Here is a 23,552-nt window from a genome sequence, read left to right on the forward strand (position 1 = left end):
AGCAATAGAACAGAAGTTTTCAAGTAGGGTGAGGGCTGTGGAGACACGTGTGGCTGCAGCCATCTCTATGAGCACTGCTATTTTCTTACTGCATCTCTTTTCTCTTTCCTTTCTTTCCTATTCTAGTGTGAGTAGGGAAGGTCCGTGTGCTGAGGGCTTGCTCCCAACGTACAGGTACTGAGAGGTGGCAGAGCCATTAAGACCTAGTAGGACCTAGAGGGAGGAGATTGGGTTACTTTGGGAGGGATTAATGTCCTTTTGTGGGGTGGGTCCACTTTTCTAGGACTAGTTAGGAGAGAGCCAGCTACTGTACAGAAGTGTTACTTTCTTACCCAATACATTGCTTCTTTTTGCCACACAGCCTCTTTATCTCACCATGTGATTTTACCATGTGGGGCCATCTGCCATGAAGCTCTCACTAAACACTCAGCATCATAAACTGTGAGCTTTAGAAATTATTCAGCCTTAGGTATTTTATGATGGTAACATAAGGCAGACTAAGACATTGCCTAAATAATTTGGTTCTAAAAGTAGCTAGAGGGTCTGAGCAAAGCGTTCATATTAGGGAGTTGTGTGAGCAGAGACATTGGAGTTGGAGTCTGAGAGAAATCAGAAGAGCTTCTACATTGTGCAGGGATGGCATGGGTGTACCCAGGTGAGACAAAGCATCCATAGAAGGGGGCAGTCACCATGCTGATATGTGGAGGCACAGTCAAGTGAGGAAGAAGCACATTTAAGAAGCAACAGAGAAGAGATTGGCTACCTGGAAGATATATCCAAAGAGCAAATACATAGCAGCAGTGGAATCAGGTTTCTCACTGCTATAACAATTACAAGTACAGAAAGGGAGAAACTGAAAATAAGTCTAGTGATACACAAGATCAGAACTGGATATGTCACCTACTTAGTGTGTTCTTTGACAATAATGCCAAGCTGATCTTGCAACCAGACCTGTGTCTAAATTCTATTCTGCGCAAGCTCCTTCAAAATAAGCATAAACATCTCTAGAAACCCTCTGCTTTCAGGGCTGGGGCAGGATAAATGAAAAAATAAACTTAGAACAGTTTCATATGTGTCAGAAACTAGCAAACAATGTTAAAAGGGTAACGTAGATGTGTTTAAACAGTGGGTCTCAACCTTTTAATGCTGTAACCCTTTAATACAGTTCTTCATATTGGGGGGAACCCCAACCATAAAATTATTTTTGTTGTTACATTATAATTGTAATTTTGCTACTGTTATGAATTGTAATGTAAATATTTGTATTTTCCCATGGTCTTAGGACACCCTTGTGAAAGGATCATTCAACATCCAAAGGGATTGTGACCCCCAGGTTGAGAACTGCTGTGTTAAAGGAACAGAAAGCCAGCCTGAAGGGCTAGCCAGCTCTGGCATAATTCAGCTGTCTATGTCAATGATAGAAAAAGGCATTGCCTAACTGAGTAAATTAAACATCTGCAAGTCTCTGTTGTATACAAGTGGATGGATAAATGGGTAAAGAAAGGAAAGATTTTTCTTTTTTCTTTTTATTTTTTTTTTTGCATGGCTCCTTTCAGTTTATTGCATGAAGGAGTTACACTAGTCCAAGTTAAAAGCAGACCCCAAATGGTTACTTATACAAGCTGTGAGGTTTTTAAACTTGTGACAAGGTATAGAAGAGAAATTCTACTCATTGCAAGGAAATCCTCACTTAAGCTTCAGAGCCACAAACACTTAAAACCCATGAACCTTCAGCTGACTGTCCTTAGCCAGTACAATCTCTATCAGGAACTGGCATATGTTTTTACATTGGTCACCCTGTAGCTGAATTACTTTTCCATAGTCTGGATGCTCAATTACAGAACCATTGCAGGCAAATTTCTTCTTAAAGGCCTTCACTAGTTTCTTTTTATCAAAGTCATCAGCAATCCCGTGGACAGTAGTAAGGGTCTTCCTGTCATTTCTCTGTTGAATTCTTTTTTTTCACTTAATTAAGATTAATATTTTATTTTTTTAATTTTTATTTTTTAATATTAGTTACAGTTTGTTAACTTTGCATCCCTGCTGTATCCCGCTCCCTCTCTCCCTCCCAATCCCATCCTCCCACCCTCATCTCCTCCCTGTCCCTTTCCAAGTCCACTGAATTCTTTTTTTAATTAAATTTATTTTTTAATATTAGTTACAGTTTATTAACATTGTATCCCTCTCTCACATTCCCTCCCAAGCCCAGCCTTTCTCCCTCATCTTCTCCCTACCCCTTTCCAAGTCCACTATAGGGGAGGACCTCTTCTTAATTCTTCATTGTCTGATTATTATTCATTAGCAATTTGGACTGAATTATTATATGGAGATAATCGCCAGTGCCAGCAGGAAGCAGCAGGTCATCACCTTTGCTTGCATCAGCAAAGGGGTGGAAAGAGTGGAGGTTCTGGATAGCCTTTCCTTGGTGGAAACGGCCTGCAGAAGGCGGCTGCTGGAGAAGGTGGGGGCGGGAGCAGGGGGGTGCGGGGGGGGGGGGGAGACAGAGCTTGGGAAGCCAGGGGACTCAGTGGGAGGCAGCTGAGTCCTTGGAGGCACCTTAGTGACTGAGGACAGGAAAGCTTTTTCTTATAGTGACATCAACCAACAAAAGTGAAGGAGAGACAGCATTAGGAACTACTACTCAGCATCGTGCAAAAGGCTCAGGCTTTTAAGCAAAGGGACCACTTTCTTTTTTCCAGTATAATATTTTTATTGATTATGTGTAAGTTTCATATAATGGACCCGATCACTTTCCAGTCTTCCCAGTCCCCACCCCTTGTGACCTTCCCTAAAGAAAAGAAGAAGAAAAAGAGAAAAAAAATAAAACAAACAAAAAAGAAGTCCGATTTGTGTTGCCCATATTCTCCCTGGAGCATTGTCAAACTCCCAGTGGCCAGCCCCTTAAAGAAAACAGTCCTTCTTCTCTCAGCCTCCGCCAGAAGCCATCAGCCAGGAAGAGCTACACTTCATCACAATTTTAAAGAGTTCTCCTCAATGGCTTTCTGTCTAGACTGTTTCCTTTTTTTTAGGGGTAAGGTTGTCACAGAGGCCTTCTATGCCTGTCATTCTTAATTGTGAGTCTGCAGTCACTGGTACCACTGCAAAAGAAGCTTCCTTGCCCTTTATAGTCAGTGACAGCACAGATCTCTGTCTTCCACACGGTTTGCAAAGAGACCACTTTCAATTAAAATTACTAGGAAAGACAATGGGAGTAGTCACAGCCTAGTGACTATGTGACCTCACTGAGTCAGATCACTGCATTTGTGTATGCAACACAGAGCCCTTAGCAATGCTCTACATCATCAAATGTTATCCTGAAATGTGTGTGCAAAGTGAAGCTCTGGGACTCTGCTAGTCCTCTGAAATGTATGCCCCAGGTGTCACCCTGAGAAATGATTCCATCAAGTGAAAACAAATTTTATGATTAGAAACATGAAACGTTCACAAAACACCAGCGAACAATGAAACTTGCAATATTTTAGGTGAGTGAGGATGGTTCACTGGGAATTGCACTCTGATTTTCTATGAAAGGCTGGCGGCCTGTGATTGTGTGTGGGGTTGAAGTTCTGTAATCACCTCCAGATCTGGTCAATCCAGAGGATGAGTGAGGAGTTCTGAGGTCTTATTTCAGCAGAAATGGATGAAGAGGCACAGAACTACAAACACAGTCAAAAATCAAAGTGGTCAGAGTCATTCCTAATGCCAGCAGTGCATGGATTACATGATTTCCTGGTGATTAGAAGCTGGAAGAGACTGGTGGTAGAACTCGACCAGCATGTGAGATATTTCCTATTAATCAAAAGTCATGGAATTTTTTTGGGGGGTAGGGGAGGCTACTGATTGTCCATTCACAATGACTCCCAAGCCAACAGCCTCAATATACTGCTAGAATCTAGTGGCTAGACTTCTGGACACATCAACCAATACCCATTGCTCAAGTCCATTTGAAAGAGAAACTAGGGAGGCAGGTGGCTTGTAGGCCTTGGTTAAACAGGTGCTTTGGGTGAGAGGCCTTGAAGGGGGCCAGAAGTACCTGGAAAGTGGGCCTTCTATCTCTCTATGGCTATATGGCTACATGATTGTTGAAGTGAGAATATGCAGGTTCGGCCACTTCCAAAGCAATGTAGGCCAAAAACCTTGAGAGAGGACCTCGGTCTCCTGAAATGTGGGCCATGCAGGATCATGGACATAGTGACTATTTCTGGCCTTAAAATACATAATTCTACAAGTTATGTGGCACTGGCACGCTAGGAAAGTAGAAGGCTAAGTAAGAAGAACACCGAAGTACTTTTATAAAAATAATCTTAGGCACGGTTGCAGCAGTGCACAAACAAAACAAGAGTAATTGGTGTCTTAGGCTAGTGGACTGTGAATGAAGTATTTATTGTATTCATTACTTGTCATGTAATTGCTTAAGCAATAAATGAAATCAAACACTTAAAAATAAATGGGTGGAAGCATCAACAGCTATTAGAGAATGCTTGAGGAATTTTGCTGTAGAAGGAAGCAAAAAACTGGGTAGTGTCTGGAAAGGGGAGTAGGCTCATGGAAGAGAAAGGCTGTTTTGAAATAAGCTGTGGATACTTATTTGGTGAGAATGGCCTGCTAGCAGAGAAACCTGGTGTTACGGAAAGCAGAGTTGCAGGAGCCAAGGGCTCCAGGAAGAGAAAGGAGCAAAGCCACAAGCTTGCAAGTGCAGGGTTAGCCTCTGGGTACTGAAGGGACGTAAGTGGGTTGGGTACTTGACAGCAGAAAGGTGAGGAAATTCTGCTCTGGTTGGTTCCATTCCTTTAATGCCATAAATAAAACAGAGACTTGACTCAGGGTTGTAGCTGTTGGAAGAGAGTCTCAGGCTAAGGCAGGGTGGGAGGGCTTCGAGAGGACCAAGAGTCTACTGCCTCTGTGCAGTAGCAGATGGAAGATAGCTGGTCTCAACTATGCCTTCCCTCCCTTTTTTCTTTTTCTCTTTCTTTCTTTCTTTCTTTCTTTCTTTCTTTCTTTCTTTCTTTCTTTCTTTCTTCCTTTCTTTCTTTCTCCTTCCTTCCTTCCTTCCTTCCTTCCTTCCTTTCTTCATCTTCTTCTTTCCTTTTTTTTTTTTTTTTTTTTGAGACAGGATTTTACTATGAGGCCATTGCTGTCCTGGAACATGCAGTGTGGACCAGGATAGCTTTGAACTCACAGGCCTCTGCCAGCCTCTGCCTCAAGAGTATTAAAGGGCTCTGTCTTTCTTCTTTCAGTGGCTCTTAAGGAAAAAGGGTTGAAGTCAGTCTCATAAAAGTTCCTAATTTCCAAAATGAGTTGTCTAATTGTTGTCATTCTTTCCTTTTGTGTGGGAACAAAGACTTAAAGTATACTTATAGCAGCTTCCTGAAATATCAGTTTATATTTGTGTTTTGAGTGTTTTTAAGCAGTGAGCAAGGAATTTTCTAAAAATATCACAATGAGTGGGCCTACATGTTGATGGTGTGACCCAGGTGTCTTCTGCAGCTGAACAAAGGGGGTATAATTTATGTGAGTGAAGTGGACTTCTTCTCATTTGATGACTGAAGACAAGGACATACAAATGGCATGATCAAGTCCTCTCAAAACTCATACTTTTTACAGTCTGCGCACTGGTGTCATTTGTAGTACTTCATGCTGGCAAGGTGGATGTGAACGTGTTTGGAGATCTATTTATTCTCAGTGGATCTGGAAATAAATTAACAAGAGACTGAGCTAAAAACAAACATGTGTGCTCCGACCCGTGGGATTTCAATGGGTTCCTAAAGATGGAGGGTAGAAGGAATGAGGGGGGAAGGGAACAAGAGACGCGAAGAATGAAGCCAAGTTTGTTTGTCTGATCAAGGTCTCGTTTATTAGAAAATTTTACCCAACTTACATAGGGAGAAGGCAGGAAAGGGGGAAGGCTAAATTACTGCTGCAGGAGATAGGAAGAGTGCTTTCATGGCTTGAATATTGCACCTGCAAGATACCGTAAGGATCTTTTCTTAAGGATATTTTCTTAAGATATCTCACGGATGCTCTAAAACTAACAGACAGATGTCCTCACAATCTATCACCCATGATTTAGGGTCTTAGGTAACTCTTTCACTAAACAGCTTTAGGTCTCCACTAAGTGACCTTTGCTCACTACTTGGCTTTGGCTTCAGTAAATAGCTTTGTCTCCACTAAATAGCTTTGGCTCACTAATTGACTTTGACTTCAGTAAATAGCCTTGGCTCTTGGCACATGTGAGGAAAAAGAAGAAACTAAAATAGGTATTTAAATGATCAAGAAATAAAATGGTCAACCATTTTTGTTGTTGTTGTTCTGTTAAAAATGCATATCACGTGTAGACTGTGTTTAGCAAAACAAGAACAAATGAAAGGTTAGTGTCTTTAGCTGGCATTTCCTGTCTATTCTCCAAATATCCCTGTTGAGGTTTGAACATAAAAATGTTCCCCTGTAGACTCATGAGTTCTCTTGGTCTCTAGCTGGTGGCACTGTTTTGGAAGGTTAAGTACTTTAGGAAATAGATCTACGGAAAGCAACAACCAGCTTGTGAAAAACTTTTCTTTGACCTCCACACATGCACATGCTTACACTCACACACACAAAAGAAATACACATATTTAATCAATGGAGCTATGGGGTAGTTTCAATACTAAAGCTATGAAAAGCTGCATTAAAAAGATTTATATTTAGTTTTAATTGTGTTTAAGTGTGTGGGTATCAATGGGTGGTATGTGCATGTAAATGTAGGTACCCAAAAGGCCAGAAGAGGGTGTCAGATCCCCTGGAGTTACAGGTAGTTTGTGAGCTGTCTGATGTGGAAGCTGGGAACCAAACTTTGGTCCTCTGGAAGTGGAAGAGCAACATGTACTTCAACCACTAAACCATCTCTACAACTCAAAAAACTACAACATAATTCATAGGATATATTATCTTCATAATATATCGACAAATGGAAAATAAGGCTATAAAATCGTATGTTCCATATCACTAAATTTTAAAGAAATAAAATAAAGCAAAATAAAATCTACATGTATATTTCTGTACTTATTTGTTCATCTGTTTATGGTGGGCTTACCAACCAAATGTATCTATCAATGACAATTTTTGGCTAGAAGTGTTTATCCTATCCTCATGATCAACTCTCACTTCTCTTTATAAAAAGCGTATAACTGGACACAAGAGAACTGACAGTAAGAGGAACAGACAGACACATTAATTAGCCTCCCCCTTTGAGTTATCTAAGGTCTGTCTTTTTAGATTAAATCAGCAGAAAGTAATGTTCTTCAAACGTCAGCTTAATCCCCTGAAGAAATGCTGTTGCATAGCTATGAGTAAATATTGAACCCTTGGCTTTTATTAGGATGATATGAAGAACATTTTCTCTCTGTTTTGCAAAATCATAGTTACAATCATCAGTTTTTCTGCCATGCATTGCTCTTGTGAGGAGCTGCTAACAGTGTTTCAGGAGCATTGACACAAGAGATAACTTGAGATTTCACCATAGAGCACAAATCTTAGAGCACCTCTTACTTCCTTTATTGCCTATTGATCTGGATGCACATCTTGTATAATTAGGTCTGATCCTTTTAGCTGGTGCATTATACACACTTTTAATTTTACTTTTAAAATTAATTGTGCACGCGCATGCATACATGTGTGTATGCATGTTATGTGTAGGCACGCTTGTGTGTGAGAGAGAAAGAGACAGATGGATGAGGTGTGACAGTTTCCCTTGAACCTAGCACTCACTAATATGACTGATCTAGGGAGCCAGCCTGCTCCTGGAATCCTCTTTATCTTCCTTCCAAGCACAGGAATCACAGATGCACCACCACCACCTCACATTCATGGAGGTGATGGGATTCAAACTCCAGCCCTCACACTTGCATGTGCATGGCAAGCGATTTACCCAGTTAGCCATTTCTCTAGCCCCTTGCTTTAAACTTTTAAGTCTTCTGACATGTTTTTTATGGTCAGTTCCTCTCAAATGTTTCTTCAAATTAGAGAGGCAAAGTTCTGAGAATTTCCAATGTTCTAGAATAAATAAGAAAATTGGAAAATTAGTGTTTTTAGGTGTTCACATGAATTTATAGGATCTGGGTTTAAACAGTTGTGGCCATCTGTGTCTCCTGTGTATTTATTCTCTGATGTACATGAGCCCAGCTTATGATTCCCATTGAACTTTTACTGCAGTTTCATTAAGAAACCACTGATCGAAAGAGTAACTTTCCAGATAGCATATATTGTTTTGGACACTTTAGTGACATATATTTTCCTGCCTAAAGGGAACACTATAAAAAATTTAAATCTAGCTAAATCCCATTCCAATTTTTTTAAAATAGTGCTCATTTCTTCTGATACTTTGAGAGAACACATTGACTCTCAAAACACTGCACTGAACTGGAATGCTGTATTCTCATGAGGACTGCAGGCTGAGGTGACTAAATGACCTTTTCCATTCCGGTGGGGAGTGGGTGCCTCCTGTAGGTCAGGATTGAGGTCACTGGCTGGAAAGTTACAAACAAAGTCATAGTTTTGGCAGAGGGAAAGTAAACTTGGACTACAGACAAAGCCAATGCTTCCTCGGTGATGAAAGAAAACGTTCCCACTTCTCTTGTGTCAACGCAAACACTGCGCATAATCACCAGTCTGGATGGTCAGGGTTGGTCATGCTCCTGAGCCTGGTGTGCATCACTGATTGCCCATGTGTGGTCAGGGTGAAGCTACTGATGTCTGGGACATGTCTGGAAAAGCAAGGATGTTTCTCAGCAAACAGAACTTTTGAGCTGTGGAGATGGAAGAAGCCTGTGGTGGTCAGGAACCTTTTGTCCAGAAAGACTAAGCTCAGGAAGGGTCATAGTGCCAGCAAATTCTATCTGGAGACCTAAAGGAGAGATGTTTCTTTCTCTTCTTGCTCTGCACAGGCTCACTCTCTCTCAACAAGAACCTGCTGTGCCTAGGAATCAAGTGTGTGCTCTTCATTGTGCACAGCAGGGTGCCTCTCTCTTTAAAACCATGTGCATTGGCTTGGCATGTTCCTCAGTGGGTAGAGTGCCCATATATCATGCCAGTCCTAGAGTTTGAGCCCCAGCACTACATCGACCTCAGAGTGGTAGCATATGCTGTAATCTCGGCACTTGGAGGTGGAGACAGCGGGATCAGGAATGCAAGGTCATCGTCAGCAAAGTTCATAACCAGCCTAGGAAACACAGATCTTGTCTGAAAACAGCAGTAATGAAACTGGGTTGTGTTAGCACTTTGAGTAGTTAGAGAGGCATGGCTGTTACCCTGTTCTCTGATGACCAGGCGTCTGCCATGTTGACTGGCAAATAGATTTTTTTTTCTTTTAGCCTTAGATGAAGAAGAGCCTTTCTTACATCTATACTGCTGATTTTAGTTTAACCTTCCAGTTTGTGGAACGGCTTTTTAACTTTAATTTTGTTGTCTGTCTACTGATCAGCATTGTCAGCTTTCTAGTGTAGACAGTTAGGCAAGAATGACATCTTTATGAAGTTTGTTCGTTGCTGGTAGGCCTACAAGTCAGTGCAGATGTCGCAGAGCTAGGCTTAACCCTGTCTTAAATGACGCTGCTGAGCAAAGTTCTTGGAAGAACAGTTTCTACACATGCATATGGAGACAAGTAACAAAAATACTATTGCAGTAACCATGTAACCTGCATGGACATCAGTATGTGGAGCCTCAATGTGTAGCTGTACTGAGCTCTTGGTACCTGGCAGCTGAAGCAAACCAAACAGAGCCATAGATCCACCACAGAATATCTAAGACACAGCTGGAATGACGATGTCAGCTGCCAAGAGATGCTGACAGCCCTGTACCATTTCTGTCTGAACACACAGTTCTGCTGCTTTCACTGGGAGCAGGCATGCTTGCAAATGCTCAGAAAAAGGTGTGAAATGAGCTTGGGAAACTGGGCTACACCAAAGAAAAGAGGTGGATTAGGATGGAGTCCAAGGGCATCCTCATTATTTGTTAACTTCTGGGTTTCTTGTTTTGTTTTGTTTGCATGTGTGCGTTTGTGCTTTTAAGCTGGTTTAAAAGACAAAAATAAGTAATTCAAGTTATCAACAAAATATTTATGAGAAACATGGCCTTAAACTTATATTTAAATTGTTTCTTTAATGGGGCTGGAGAGATGGCTTGGCGGTTGGGAGCACCGACTGACTGGCTGCTCTTCCAGAGGACGCAGGTTCAATTCCCAGCACCCACAAGGTGGCTCACAACTGTCTGTGACTCCAATTCCAGGGGATCTGACACTCTCATTCAGGCATACATCTAGGCAAAACATAAATTTACATTAAAACATAAAAATACATTTTTAAACGGTTCCTTTAATAAAACACTAAATTTGTGGGCTTCTGGAGAGAGCGCTCAGTGGTTAAGACCTTATACTCCCCTTGCAGAGGACTTAGGTTTGGTTCCAAGCACCCACATGCAGTGGCTCACAACTGCCTGCCGAGACACGAGGCACACATGTTGCATAGACAGAGAGACATTCAAGCAAGGCACTCATATGTACAAAATTAAAATATATAAACCTTAAAAAAATCCAATTAAATTTAAAAAGAAGCCCATGTTAAGAAACTAGAAACACGAAATAGGCTGGGACACTGCCTGATTGAGGCATCCCATGTGCCCTGTGACAGCTGGAGGCTAGGCACTAAGCCACCACACATTGTCTCCTGATTCTGAGCCTCCCTTTTCTTGTATTCACTGAGCTCTGGTCCATGTGTATTTCTGTTTCACCTCTAATTATGGAACTGAACATTAAACATATGAACCTCTGATGAGCAAGGCAAAAAGGAAATAAAGAGATTAGAAGTCTCCCGGATTATGGGGGCCATTTTGTTTTTCTAGCTGAGAGGACAAGATGAAGTGCAGAAGTCATCAGAGAGACAGAGGTTCCTTTCCCGGCAACTTAGAAAACATGGCCAGGTGGCATCGTTATGTTCTGGACAGACTGCTTGCTGTCTTTTGTTTCTCTCTCCCTCTTCCTCTCCCTCTCTTTCTTCCTTTTTCTCTCTTCCCCATCTTCCTTATTCCTTTGCTATCCTTTGAAAGCATCCTAACAGTCTTAACCCATGGTGGCTCTGTCCCCAGATTCTCACATTTAGCCTACTGGGTTCTGACACACTCAGCCAGTACACACAGGCTTCTGTCTGCACACTGGCTTGATTTTTCTTTCAGACAACCTTATAAACACCTTGGGGCTCTTGGTATAATTCCTCCAGGTTTTCCTGAGCCCAGGATATTTGGGGCTACTAGTGCATTCTAGCCTTCCTGGTGCATCATAAAGAGTTCTGAAACCAACCCATTGACCTGACTTTTGTTGCAAACTATAGACTGGTCTTTTCTAGTGTCTTGGTACACTCTTCCCTAAAGGAGTGGGATACTCTATCTTTTTCTTGAGGATTTCATATCAGATTATTATATTTGTTATGAGTATTTAAAATCAGCTTTGTAAGTAAAACAAACAAACAAACAAACAAACAAAAAAAACAGTTGTACATGTGTTAGGTGTGGTTTTAAAAAAAAAGTTCCTGAGTGAGGTATCCCAGAAGCAGAAAGACACAAACGGTATATGCTCACTTATAAATGGATATTAGACATAATATAGGATAATCATACTAAAATCTGTACACCTGAAGAAGCTAAGCAAGAAGGAGGAAACTGGGTAAGATGATCAATCCTCATTCAGAAAGGCAAATGGAATAGACTTTGGAAGAGGGTGAAAACAAGGAACAAGACAGGAGCCTACCACAAGGGGCCTCTGAAAGACTCTACCCAGCAGGATATTAAAGCAGATGCTGAGACTCATAGCTAAACTTTGGGCCGAGTGCAGGAAATTTTATGAAAGAAGGGTGGGGGGATAGAAAGACCTGGAGGGGACAGGAGCTCCACAAGGAGAGCAACAGAACCAAAAAATTTGGGCACAGGGGTCTTTTCTGAAACTGATACTCAACCAAGGACCATGCATGGCGATAACCTAGAACCCCTGCATAGATGTAGCCCATGGCAGCTCAGTATCCAAGGGAGTATCCTAGTAATGGGAACAAGAGGAGTCTCTGACATGAACTCAGTGAGCTCTTTGATCACCTCCCCTGAGGGGAGGGGCAGCCTTTCCAGGCCACAGAGGAAGACAATGCAGCCAGTCCTGATGAGACCTGATAGGCTAGGGTCAGATGGAAGGGGAGGAGGTCCTCCTCTAACAGTGGACCAGGAAGGGGCATAGGAGGAGAAAAGGGAGGGAGGGCAGGATTGGGAGGGAATGAGGGAGGGGGCTACAGCTGGGATACAAACTGAATAAAGTGTAATAAATTTTAAAAAATTTAAAAAGTGTAAACACCGATGAGAGCTCTTCCTCTGACTGCAGATGCCCAGATGCAGGTGTTCCTGGAATACACATCAGTGAATGTGTTGTATGTATTGGTGGGGGAAGGTCACTTCAAAAGACAAAGTGTAAGGGACACACTGGAGAATACCTTACATTTTTTACTTGTTTCCGAGTTTCTCAGTCCATGTAGGAAATCATTAAAAAAAAAAAAAAAGCAATAGTTCCTTATTGAATTATATCTGATGAGACAAGCTCACAAATCTTTTTTTTTCTATTTTCTCATTAACAAAATACAAAAAGCCATTTCAGACTACCATGCTTCCTACTATATACACTAAAATGAATCATTACCAAATTTCTTGCATAAAAGCGTGAGTAATTAAAATATTTGCTTTATAATGCAACCAATCTATCCAGGCCATCTTTCCTAGAGTGTCTGAAATGACCAGAATGGTGGCACTTTCCTTTCTAAAACCCATCCTCTTCAGAAACCAGAGGTATGGTAGTTAGAGTAACAAACTAGGAGCCGTAGTTCTAGTTCTCCAGGAAACTGCTGCTAGGTTAAAAAAAAATTTTTTTTTCAAAGACAGGGGGCAAATTATGGGGCTACCCTGTACAGTTTTTAGAAATATTTCCAGAAAAACTTAATTAAAAGGGTCTAAAATGGCCCTGTAAACAATGTCCTTGGGATGCTTGTTAGTGCTGAGATGAGGGCCATTTCCCACCTCTCCTGTCCCTTCTGTTATCATACTCACAGCTCCAGCCATCATGATTCCTGCTGTCACAGTAGAAATCCTCTGCTACATTGTTTCCTCTGCAGTGACAGTCAAACCCAGATACAGCTGCTCATGGCTGTAGTGCCTATCTGCTAGGTAGGGGTGAGAATTCTGTCTTTTATGCTGTGATGACAGTACATCTTGGTGCCCCCGGGAGCTAGAAGACTGATTAAAGCTATGAACATGTGGCTGAACTGATGGTGACAATCCCGACTGATCTGCATGTGGAGAACCAAATTTCCCAACCTCTGACATCCGTGTGAAAACACTGTTCATCCCTGCTTGCCGCTGATACCCTTCTGGAGAAGAAAAGGACCTCTGGACCATCTGTGCTGATGGAGTCACATAACCCACCACCCTTTCCTAGCTGTTAGGCGTGGAGGTGTGACGCTGCGGGTATGACACTGGCATCCTGAGAAGCGTGGCTTCCTCCTGGTCTAACCTGAATTTCAGAAGGCCTCTCGAAAAGCTTGATTGCATTGAGGAGACTCCTGGCGCAGAGAACAGACACTTTATGTTTGAAATTCACAAATGCAAACTGCTGGCCCAACCTGGTGGAACAGCTCCAGGAGGAGTTCCTCGGCCACCTTCGTCTCCAGGTTGCCCATGAACAGAGTGCAGTCGAACTCTGCGACAGTGCCCCCATCTCCGAGTTGCCTCCTGTGCCTAGCCTGACTACCTGCGTCACAAATATCTCTGAAGTGAATTACATACTAATCACTACTTACTACACGAGTCATTTCACTTAATGTGCTCCTATTGATAACCATTCACTGGTAATCATGCGAGTTGTTTGCAACCATAAGCACTTTACTTTGGAATCCTGATTTTCCTAGTATTAGTTTTAGCCATTTCCTATAAATATGGTTAGGATTTTTGGGATGAAGAAAAGGTTGAATAGACACTCCCTCTCTCTTGACTTTGGAGGGAACTAGGTGTGGAGGAAATGTAGTTCCTTCCACAAATCCCTGGTCAATGCCATCAGCTAACTACTCAGCACTGATGCTCCTCAAATTTGTGCTGTAGTTGCTATCCCTTATCTTGTATGCAGGGGGAATGCTGGGTGGGGTCCTACTATGTGTCTCTTAGGGCCACTCTCAGCATCAGAACAGAGCTGCATGTCTTACTGGAGCCTCAGTGAAGATGTGGTTGAACCATTCCGGAGACCGATGGCAGAGAACTGATGGGGTTGAGATCATGTTGTCCCCAAATGGTACCTCAGCATTTAAGAAAACAGCTCCAAGGACCATGCATAGACTGGACCTAGGCCCCCTACACATATGTACCCGACAGGCAGCTTGGTCTTTATGTTGGTCCCCTGGAAAGTTGAGCAGGGGCTCTCTCCGACATAGACTGTTGCCTACTTTTTGATCACTTCCCTCTGGTGGGGCTGCCTTGCCAGACTACTGAGGAAGAGGATGTGCTCAGCCCTGATGTGACTTGATGTGCTGGGTTGAATTGGCAGTGGTGGCTCTTTTCTGAGGGGGAGAGGAGGAGAGAGACAGGGAAGAAGGAGGTAGGAAGGAAGCAGGTGGGACTGGGAGGGCTATGATTAGGATGTAGAGTGAATAAATTATTTAATAAAGAAATAAAATAGCAGAGCCAGTGGTAGTGCAGGCCTTTAATCACAGCACTCTAGAGGCTGAAGCATGTAGATCTGTTAGTTCGAGGCCTGGTCTGCAGAGTGAGTTCCAGGACAGCCAGGGTTACACAGAGAAACCCTGTCTCCAAACAAACAAACAGAAATGGAAAGAAAAAAGAAAAAGCAGGCAGTTGCTCTCATAATCCCTTAGTCTTCTCTTACTGAGGTGTTAAAGCCCACGTTTGAGAAGTGTCTACCCTGTACCTACAAGTCAGGGAGTCCCCACCTCTGAGGACAGAGAATCAGAACAACCAAGACTTGCTAAGTTATGCTTATGCTCGTTAGATGACACCCCCTTCAGCATCATTTTCCACAGTGCACACAGCTCCCAGCTTGACCGAAAATACACAGGTCCCTATGTAGCTCTGGGGTCTTCATATCCGTTCCAAGAGCCCAGATTTTCATTAAATAAGTTAGTATTTTTTCCCATGATAATCTGTGTCGTGTTGTAGGGACTTCAGCCATGAACCTATCAGGAAGCGAGGGAGAAATGAACATGCTCACACTTCTCTGTTGATCCACAGCGGCCTGGAGAAAAGGCTTGTCGGCTTAAAGCTTTGGAGGATTTACTCACACGCATCACACACTTGAGTGTTGGTCTCTGTAGACTGAAAACCCATGTCCTTCAGGATGACCTTTTACAGCTAGCATACAGTGGCCCTTCTAGAAGCTTCCCTAAATCTGTATTTCCCCCACTCTGCTCAGCGTGTGACTCCTCAGAGCAGTTACTCTGGTTCCCCCTCCTGGCCTTCACCCTTTCTGTATGTGTGACTATCACACATTCAGATGCTTTGAGCCCAGGTATTTGATGTGTGCGATGTGCCCCACAGCTAGGGAAGAGAAGCATCTAGTTTCAGAGCAGAGGCGCAGAGAATCTGACTGTCGAGCCTATTAGGGTCTACTGAAAATCACCAACTGCAATTAACTGCAATTTTGTGAGACTCTTTCCAAGAAACATCTAACAACTGAGGTACGGCAAAGCGCCAGCTCTGGGCTTTTTCGTGTTGAGGACTGGAAGCCGGTTTCATCTTCCCACGCTGTCTCGGGCTGGGCGCCCAGAAAGGAAACCCAGGCGCCCCCTTCTCGGCCTCTGTCTCCTGCACTCCGTCCTTTCACAGTTTGTGCTCTACAGGGACTGGAGATTTCCAAAGGGTGACGCGATCCCTCCCCCAGTTCAGACCCTTCCGCTGCTTTGGGGTGGAAGGCGCGTCGCTGCGCTGAAAGGCGGGCTTGGAGAAAGTTGCTTTTAAACTTTAGGAGCTGCGTCATGGCAGTCGCCTAGAGAAGGCTGCGCCGAGCGGGACAGATTCCTTGTAGCTTACGGGCGCCGGGCGTGGGGAGGAGGCGGCGCGCGGGGCTGGGGTGCAGGCGGGGACGCGGGGTGACGCTGCCCGGGGCCGCTGTACCACCCAGGGTTCTGCCGGCTTCAGGCACAGTCTGGCAGCACTTTCCTGCGAGTGCGGCGGGACACATACAGGGAGGCTGGCAGCCCGCGGGCGCGCCGCGCTGGGGGGCCGAGGCCGGGGTCGGGGCCGGGGAGCCCCGAGAGCTGCCACAGCCGGGCCCCGGGGCCGCAGAGGGGCCATGGCTGCCAGCGGCATCACCTCGCTTCCCGCTCTGCCGGAGGACGGGGGCGCCGCCTTCCCGCCAGGCCACTTCAAGGACCCCAAGCGGCTCTACTGCAAGAACGGCGGCTTCTTCCTGCGCATCCACCCGGACGGCCGCGTGGACGGCGTCCGCGAGAAGAGCGACCCACACGGTGAGTCGCCACCTCCCGCCCGCGCGCATGGTCTAGACCACCCAGCCTCCTCGTCCTCAGGGACCTGGGGACACTTAGACGTGGTGTCTTTCAGCTCCTAGGCACCATGGACCCAGGGACAGAGGAAACATTCATTCCCCTGTCCTCAGGAATAGAGTCCCCTGCCTTGCATCTGCTCCCGCAACTCCAGGTGGGCTGGCCCCTTAGTCTCCGGTCCCTCATTGGCCACCTGCTGCAGCCTAGATGCCAGTATGCTTGAGACGAGGGGTCCAGACCGTGGCTCTTGGGGACTGGGAGTAGGCGTGTCTCAACCAGGGCTCTGTAGCTCCTTGGCATCCAGGCAGGACTAAATGTTCCTCAGCTGAGCCCTGCCCTTCCATTCGGACTTGGTGACCAGAAAATGTGGCCCTTACTCTCTCAGCTATCACACTCTCCACCCACCCAGCGTCTCCAGGTTATTCCAGAGAAGAAAGCTAAGGGATCCAAAACAGACAAGAGACTAGCAAGCCAACCTTTGCCTTAGTAAATCATCGCAGACCTTGCTTCAGTGTGAAGTGCAGATCCTTCGACAGCACTGAAGTGGGAATACCACCTTGCAGTGGGCTGGGAATGAGATAGGAATCACAACTTCAGTTTCTGTTATAAAGATATGCGCAGTCACGGATAGAGAGACAATACTGTTGTAAATCAGCAGGCTCAACTTCAAGGGCCCCAACACCACCTGCAGGGTTGCTGTCACAGACCGCACCCAGCCTCCGGAGTCAGGGATGAAACACCTGCTTTCCTGAGTTTCTGTTCCGTTTAGTGCTTGTCCAGGAACCAAAGTTGGAGAGCCACTGGCTAGAAAAGGCCCAAGTGGGCTAGGTAGGTCAGTAAACATTAGGGGTGAGGGTCGACTTTGCCAGTGGTTTAAAACATCTGCATTCATCTTTAAGGCTCAGGTAGGGGCGGGGGGGTCCAACTTTTTTTTTTTTTTTTTTTTTTTTTTTTCCTGAGAGAAGAGTAGCCTAGGGCCTGTGTTCCTGGGTCCTGGAGTCTTCCATCCAGAAGGTCTATCTTTTAAATGCCTAGTGAATTCTAGTCACTAAGTAAGGAGCAGAAGGACCAGAAGCCGCATGAACACAAGGAGCCACCCTGTGAATGGATATATGCTTTCATACTTGCTGAGTATATTTAAAGCATAATGCGAAATTTAACTGACATATAACACAGAAAAGATGTGCTAATTAATGAGACAGGGTGATTTTTCAACACACTGTATGATGCGGAAATGGGTTAAAAAATACCTATCCTACCACTTACATTTTTTATGGTAAAAGCTTATCTGGATGTTTTCTTCTTTGTGGCACAATGCTTTCTGTCATCACTGCTGTTATGGCTAACCCTAACCCTAAACCTAAACCCTAGCCCTAAACCTAACCCTAACCCTAACCCTAACCCTAACCCTAACCCTAACCCTAGCCTTAACCCTAACCTTAAACACTAACACTAAACGCTCATGACAAAAATCTTGTTGCTACCTCTTGCTTCTTGAGTACAGAGCATTAAGAGATTATCTATTATTTGTTTCAGGCCTGCTGTAATTTGGAAAAAACTTACCAATTGAAGAGATACTTGAACACTATTATATGAGCTAGCACTGTTTCTCTTTTCAACTGTTGCGCAGATGTTAAAAGATGTGTCTTTATCTCTGAGGTTTGTCTGCTGCTGGCTCAGCTGCTAGTGTCCCAAGTGGTTTTAGGCTTTTCTGAAGCACAAGTTGTTTTAAAGCCTGTTTCATGACTAAGGACAGAGAAGCATCTTCCAGTCTGGGTTCTGTTTGGGGATTTACGTGATGCCCTTGTTTTTGAATGCTGCATTAGTTGCAGAATTTTTTTTGAAGCTGTTTGCCTTATAACAAGACAGAAGGGGGTGAGGATGGTTCTGAATTACATAATATATTGCTACCTGTAGAAACAGCTGTGCATTCTCCCCAAATATCCAATGGATTTTCATTTTTGTTCCTTTTTTTTTTTGAGATAGGGCCTCACTGTGTAGCCCAGGCTGGTTTCCAACTCAAGATTTTCCTGCCTTAGCTCCCTGCCTTCCTAGTGATGAGATTATAGGCCATGTGTCATCATGCACAGCTCAGTTTTTAAATTTTTAAGATTTATTTTTTAGATTTATTTTGTTTTCTGTGTATGAGTGCTTTGCTGGCATGTATGTATGTGCGCCACCTGTATGCAGTGCCTGTGGAGGTCAGAAGAGGGCATTGGGTTGCCTGGAACTGGAGTTGGAATATGGCTCACATGAGCCATCATCATGTGAGTGCTGGTATCTGAACCCAGGTCCTCTTCAAAAGGAACAAATGTTCTTAGCTGCTGAGCCCCCCAGTGTTGTAATCTATAGTTCAGTGATTCTCAGGTGGGGGAATTTGGCAACCCTTAGAGTCATCTGTGGGCAGCATAACCTGAAAGGGCACTTCCAGCATTTAGTGGGGGCACTCCTGGCCATTAATATGGTGTACTCCTGGTGTTTAACAGGGGGCACTCCTGGCCATTAATAGGGGCATTCCTGAGTATTTGTGGGGAGCTTCCTGTGTGTTTAGTCGGGGGACCCCTCCTCGGGGAAACTCCTGGGTGTGTAAGTGGGGCACTCCTGGGTGTTTAGTGGGAGCACACCTGGGTCTTCAGCAGGTCAGTTCCCAAAATGTTAAACATCCTGCTGTACTCAGGGTGGACACCCAACTAAAACATAGAACTGAGGTTCGGGGGCTTCCTAAAGTTGTCATTAGCAAAGAAAGATACTTACAATCAAGAGCAGAATAACTCATCCAGGTCTGTGCCGACAACTAATTCTTCTAGAGGACAGCTTTTTCCTCTCGAAACTACCAACCTAGATCACTTTTGCAGTCTCCTGTGGACATAACTCATGTATAAAATGTTTTCCCAGCATGTGGAAGGTACACTGGTGGTTGAACAGATTGGGGGAGGTTGAGGGGAAAGATACAGGCAAGAGCAAGTGTGAACACATGGGGAGTATCCACTCAACCACATACTTACCAAAACAGAGCCATCAAAGCAGCTGGCTTCCCACTGCATTAACAGGATTCGGCCGTCTTTGTGGTCTCAATCCTCAAAGTGTCCTGCTGATCCAAAACTATCACCCAAAATTTATTCCTTCCTGTTTAGATCTCTTCCAAGGTGCAGAAAGCTCTCAACGGCAGGCATAAGCCGATGGTGGCTGTGCCGGCCGGTGTTGATGTCAGCTTGACAGAAGCTGCAGTCCGCAGAGCAGGGAGCTCATATAAGAGAACACCTCTGTAAAAGCAGGCTGAGGCCAGCGGTTCTCAGCCTTCCTACTGCTGCAATCCTTAATACACTCCCTCATGTTGTGGGTCCATAAAGTTATTTTTGTTACTACTTCATAAATGTGATTTTTCTACTGTTCACTGTACTATAAATATTTTTGGAGATAGAGCTTTGCCAAAGGGGTCACGACCCACAAGGTTGACAACTGACAAATTAGACAGACCCCTGTAAGGTTCGATAAGAAAACAGCATGAGGAAGCCATGAGGAGCAAGTCAGTAAGCAGCACCCCTCCATGGCCTCTGCATCAGCTCCTGCCTCCAGGCTCCCACCAGATTAAGTTTTTGCCTTGGCTTTCCACAGTGGACTGTGATCCAGGATATGTAAGCCAAGTATAAACCCTTTCCTCACCGCAAGTTGCTTTTGATCATAGTGTTTCAGCACAGCGACAGTAACCACAACCAAGACAGGGACCGAATGAAATTGTGAGTGCCGTGGGGTTCCATGAAACATACTTGAAGACTGTACTCTGCACTGTGGGTGCTGGCTAGGTGTGGAATGCAGTTCAGTTACAGAAGAATAGCAAGGTGAGGGCAGGAGTGAAATGTCCTGGAAAGGGAGACCAGAGATGACAACCAAACACGGGTGCTTCCAGGTTCTCAGTGGTGCTTCGTCCTGGCTGTTCACTCAGAGGGGCCTGTTTTCTGGACCTTTTCATTTAAAGGCCTGGAAGATCTTTATCTGACGTGGGAGGTGCTGCAAATGGTCACCTTCTTTTTGGCATCCTTGATCTTGTCGGGTGTCCCGGGGGGTGCATTGCATTAAGTGTCTGCTCTAGCAGGGGGTCAGGAGAAATGTTCCAGGAGAGAGAACAGTTTTAGCCCAAGCAGCACGTACGGTGTGTGGTGGGGAGTGTGGACATGCTAGCGTTAAATAAAATCTCTTCCAGATGCTCTTACTTAGGGGAAATGAAGGTAGCTAGAAAAGCTGGGGCTGCCCAGGCTTCTCCCGATTGCTCATTGGTCACAAGTCTCTGCTTCCAGGCACGGGGGGCCTGAGATCGGCAGAGGTTGACGGTTAGGCACACCCACAAGGAGTGGGGGCGACAGCCAGGTCAGCCTGCCTCCTGCACTCTTTGCCATTCTACACACTCCACACAGCGCCAAAAATAAAAACATGGGTTGTGAAATCCACAGATCTCAGAGAAGTAGCCAGTTGCTACCCTATTTCACTCTCCTGACCTAGCTTCTTCCCCACCTGGCCGCTGGCCTGCCAGGCCTGCCTCTCCAGCCTCCTGCTCTCTCCCATTCAGTAGTCTTGGTACCCTCTGGATGCCTGTGGCCAACCTTCCTCAGTTTCCGCACACTGAGGGCCAGATGCTTTGAGGGCTCTGTGAGCCTGCTCTTGCTGTTTTGTGAGAATTCTGGGCAAAGAGGCCTTAGCTTTTCCATTGCCCTGTGTAAAAGCGTCCATTCATTTAACGATTTGAGACGCTTTGGCCCTCCCCTCCTTTGGTCATTTCTGGCAAGTGATTCTGCCAGTTTGCCTTAATAAGCATGGTATTTACTGTAATGCTGTTTGTGTGCAGTAAACAAATGAGGTCAGACTCTCAGAGCTTATTAATCCTGGAAATCATGCAATCTGTACAGCAATGAAAGGACAATTCATGAGTCACAGATATTACCACACCTTAGGAGTCTTTAAAGATGAGCTTGATGCCAAGTGACATCAGCCTAGAGAAGGCAACATCCCCCTTCTGATGTGCCCTGAGGGCTTTTGTTTGGTTTATAAAACATCTGTTATGTAACCAGTCTTTTGACACTATGACGACCTGAGAATTCTCTGATTTATGTCATGTGACATAGACATCATTTTAAAGTTAAAGTTGAAAATAAATCTTGTAGATGTGATAAACTAACTGGAACCAAGCTTCGTACATCCCAAGTGAAGGCCCACAGCGGTGCTGGCAGAGGCATGCAGGGTCCCTTGCCACGGGACACCACTGTCCGCTCACAGGAGACACTGACAGTGGGATGGTGGCTGCTGCACGTGTTGGGAGTCTTCTGTCTTTTCCCAATGCCCGACCACGTTGATTTTTCCAGCACTCCTCCCAGGCCTCTTGGTGCACGTTTGTAAGGCAGATGGCCTGGAGGGAAACCCTGCGACCAAGAAATGAGTGCACATCTGGAGCACACATCTTAACCTCATTAGCATATTCTGTCCAAATAAGTCTTTTGTGTTGGGTTTTTTTTTTTTTGTTTGTTTGTTTGTTTGCTTGCTTGTTTTGAGCTTTCTGTGTTTCAATGTCAAGAATCAGGTCTTTTGTCACGACTCACTAAGTACTTATGGTATATGTGTGTGTGTTTCTTTTTCTTACATTTTAGCAAAATAATTACGCAGAGAGCCCAGGCCAGTGTACTGCTGCATGCTTGGCCATCAGGATGTTGTCTCAGGATTTGCTTGTCAGATATGCTTGGTTATTCACACAAACCTTTCCTACAGCCCACAGTATGATAGAGGTTACGGTGTTCTCATGTAAATGGACAGGCAGAAAAAACTGCAGGTCTCCGCAGGGGTCCCTCTCCAGTGAGAGTGACTAGGGAGAAAGCCGAGCCACCGTTAAGTCCTTCAGTTGTGGCAGGCCAGGAGGGTGGCACTGTTGGAGGTCCCAGGTGGTCTTTGAGAGCATGCTAACAGGTGGACATGTGTGACAGGTAAGCCAGAGTCACACAGTGGTCAGTTCTCAAAGTCCCCTTGCCCATGGGTATCAGCTCAGGGGCTTGAAATGTTGTGTCCCAGGAGCATGGCAGTGTGGCATGGCAGCATGGGAGACGTCTATAAAGGCTCCAATTTTTGTTTTGTTCCAGTGGGTATTAACTTTGGGCTAGAAAGGCTCACAGTTTAGGGATGGTTCGTTAGCACATCAAAGTCTGTCTTAGGCTTGGCTCATTTTTTTTTTTTTTTTTTAAAGCTGCTTTGTGTCTGGCTCCTATCTTACAGCATTGCAGTATTTCAAGTCACACAAAGTAGTTTTCAAGTTACACAGGTGGCTTCACTTATGTTTGTAACAAATTAGAAATAATTCTCATACCTACAGAACTCTAGTTAAGCATTTTACAATTGAAATTCACTGTGATTGAGGGCGTTTCCCTCTTCAACCCATTGTTAGGTCAGCACTTAACTATCTGCCTATCAAAGTCCTTTTTAATGATTGTGGCCAGGGACCCTCTAAGCTGTGTGATGTACACTTCTGGACTTTAGGGGAGGCTGCACTGTGAGCAGGTTGTGAGCTGGGAGTTCCCTTTTGAACCACAGCCTGTGGCTCTCAGAAGCCAGACTCGACTGCCCTTCACCCCTGACAGATATTTTTAGTCAGAAGAAATGCAGCAGCAGTGAGCCAGTACTCAGTGTTTAACTTATATCTCATCCTAGCCGACCTCTGTTTCTCTTCCCACACAGGGTGACTTATCCTATAACCTGCTGCTTGCCCACTCATTTACAGGAACCTGGAATGTGTGCATGCCTTTGCAAAGGGTTATTAACCTCTGTCTTGGACTGTCCCATAGAATTCCTCAGTAATAGTTCCCAGGTCTTCAAGGTATTGTGGGAATAATGATATGAAGGAAAACTGGTCAAAAGTAAGGGTTACATCCTAGGTGTAACTGAGCCATTAAGAAGAATGATCTTGATTTTTAAAATTTTATTATGTATTCATAATTAATCTTATTGATTTATAATAAG

The 23,552-nt window shown here is 44.6% G+C and overlaps 2 protein-coding genes and 1 pseudogene across 2 annotated transcripts in view; 1 reads left to right on the top strand and 2 right to left on the bottom strand.

Moving 5' to 3' along the window:
• Nucleotides 1-1,556: 1,556 nt before the first annotated feature.
• On the bottom strand, nt 1,557-9,311 carry LOC129690524 (eukaryotic translation initiation factor 1-like). Its single transcript, XM_055626223.1, has 3 exons — nt 9,282-9,311; nt 2,313-2,449; nt 1,557-1,954 (listed from the first exon to the last, which is right to left on the bottom strand). The coding sequence occupies exons 1-3, from the start codon at nt 9,309-9,311 to the stop codon at nt 1,714-1,716; spliced, it is 408 nt and encodes a 135-aa protein (XP_055482198.1). The 3' UTR covers nt 1,557-1,713.
• Nucleotides 9,312-13,042: 3,731 nt separating this feature from the next.
• Nucleotides 13,043-16,033, bottom strand: LOC129690525 (RNA-binding protein 7-like; annotated as a pseudogene).
• Nucleotides 16,034-16,098: 65 nt separating this feature from the next.
• Fgf2 (fibroblast growth factor 2) overlaps nt 16,099-23,552 on the top strand; it is a 51,965-nt gene continuing 44,511 nt past the window's right edge. Inside the window, exon 1 of the mRNA XM_055625895.1 lies at nt 16,099-16,523. Within this exon, the coding sequence (XP_055481870.1) occupies nt 16,349-16,523 (175 nt within the window). The 5' untranslated portion in view covers nt 16,099-16,348. The remainder of the gene's footprint in view (nt 16,524-23,552) is intronic.

The sequence above is a fragment of the Psammomys obesus genome, unplaced genomic scaffold (assembly GCF_907164565.1).
Source record: "Psammomys obesus unplaced genomic scaffold, mPsaObe1.curated_primary_1811, whole genome shotgun sequence".
Lineage (NCBI taxonomy): Eukaryota > Metazoa > Chordata > Mammalia > Rodentia > Muridae > Psammomys > Psammomys obesus.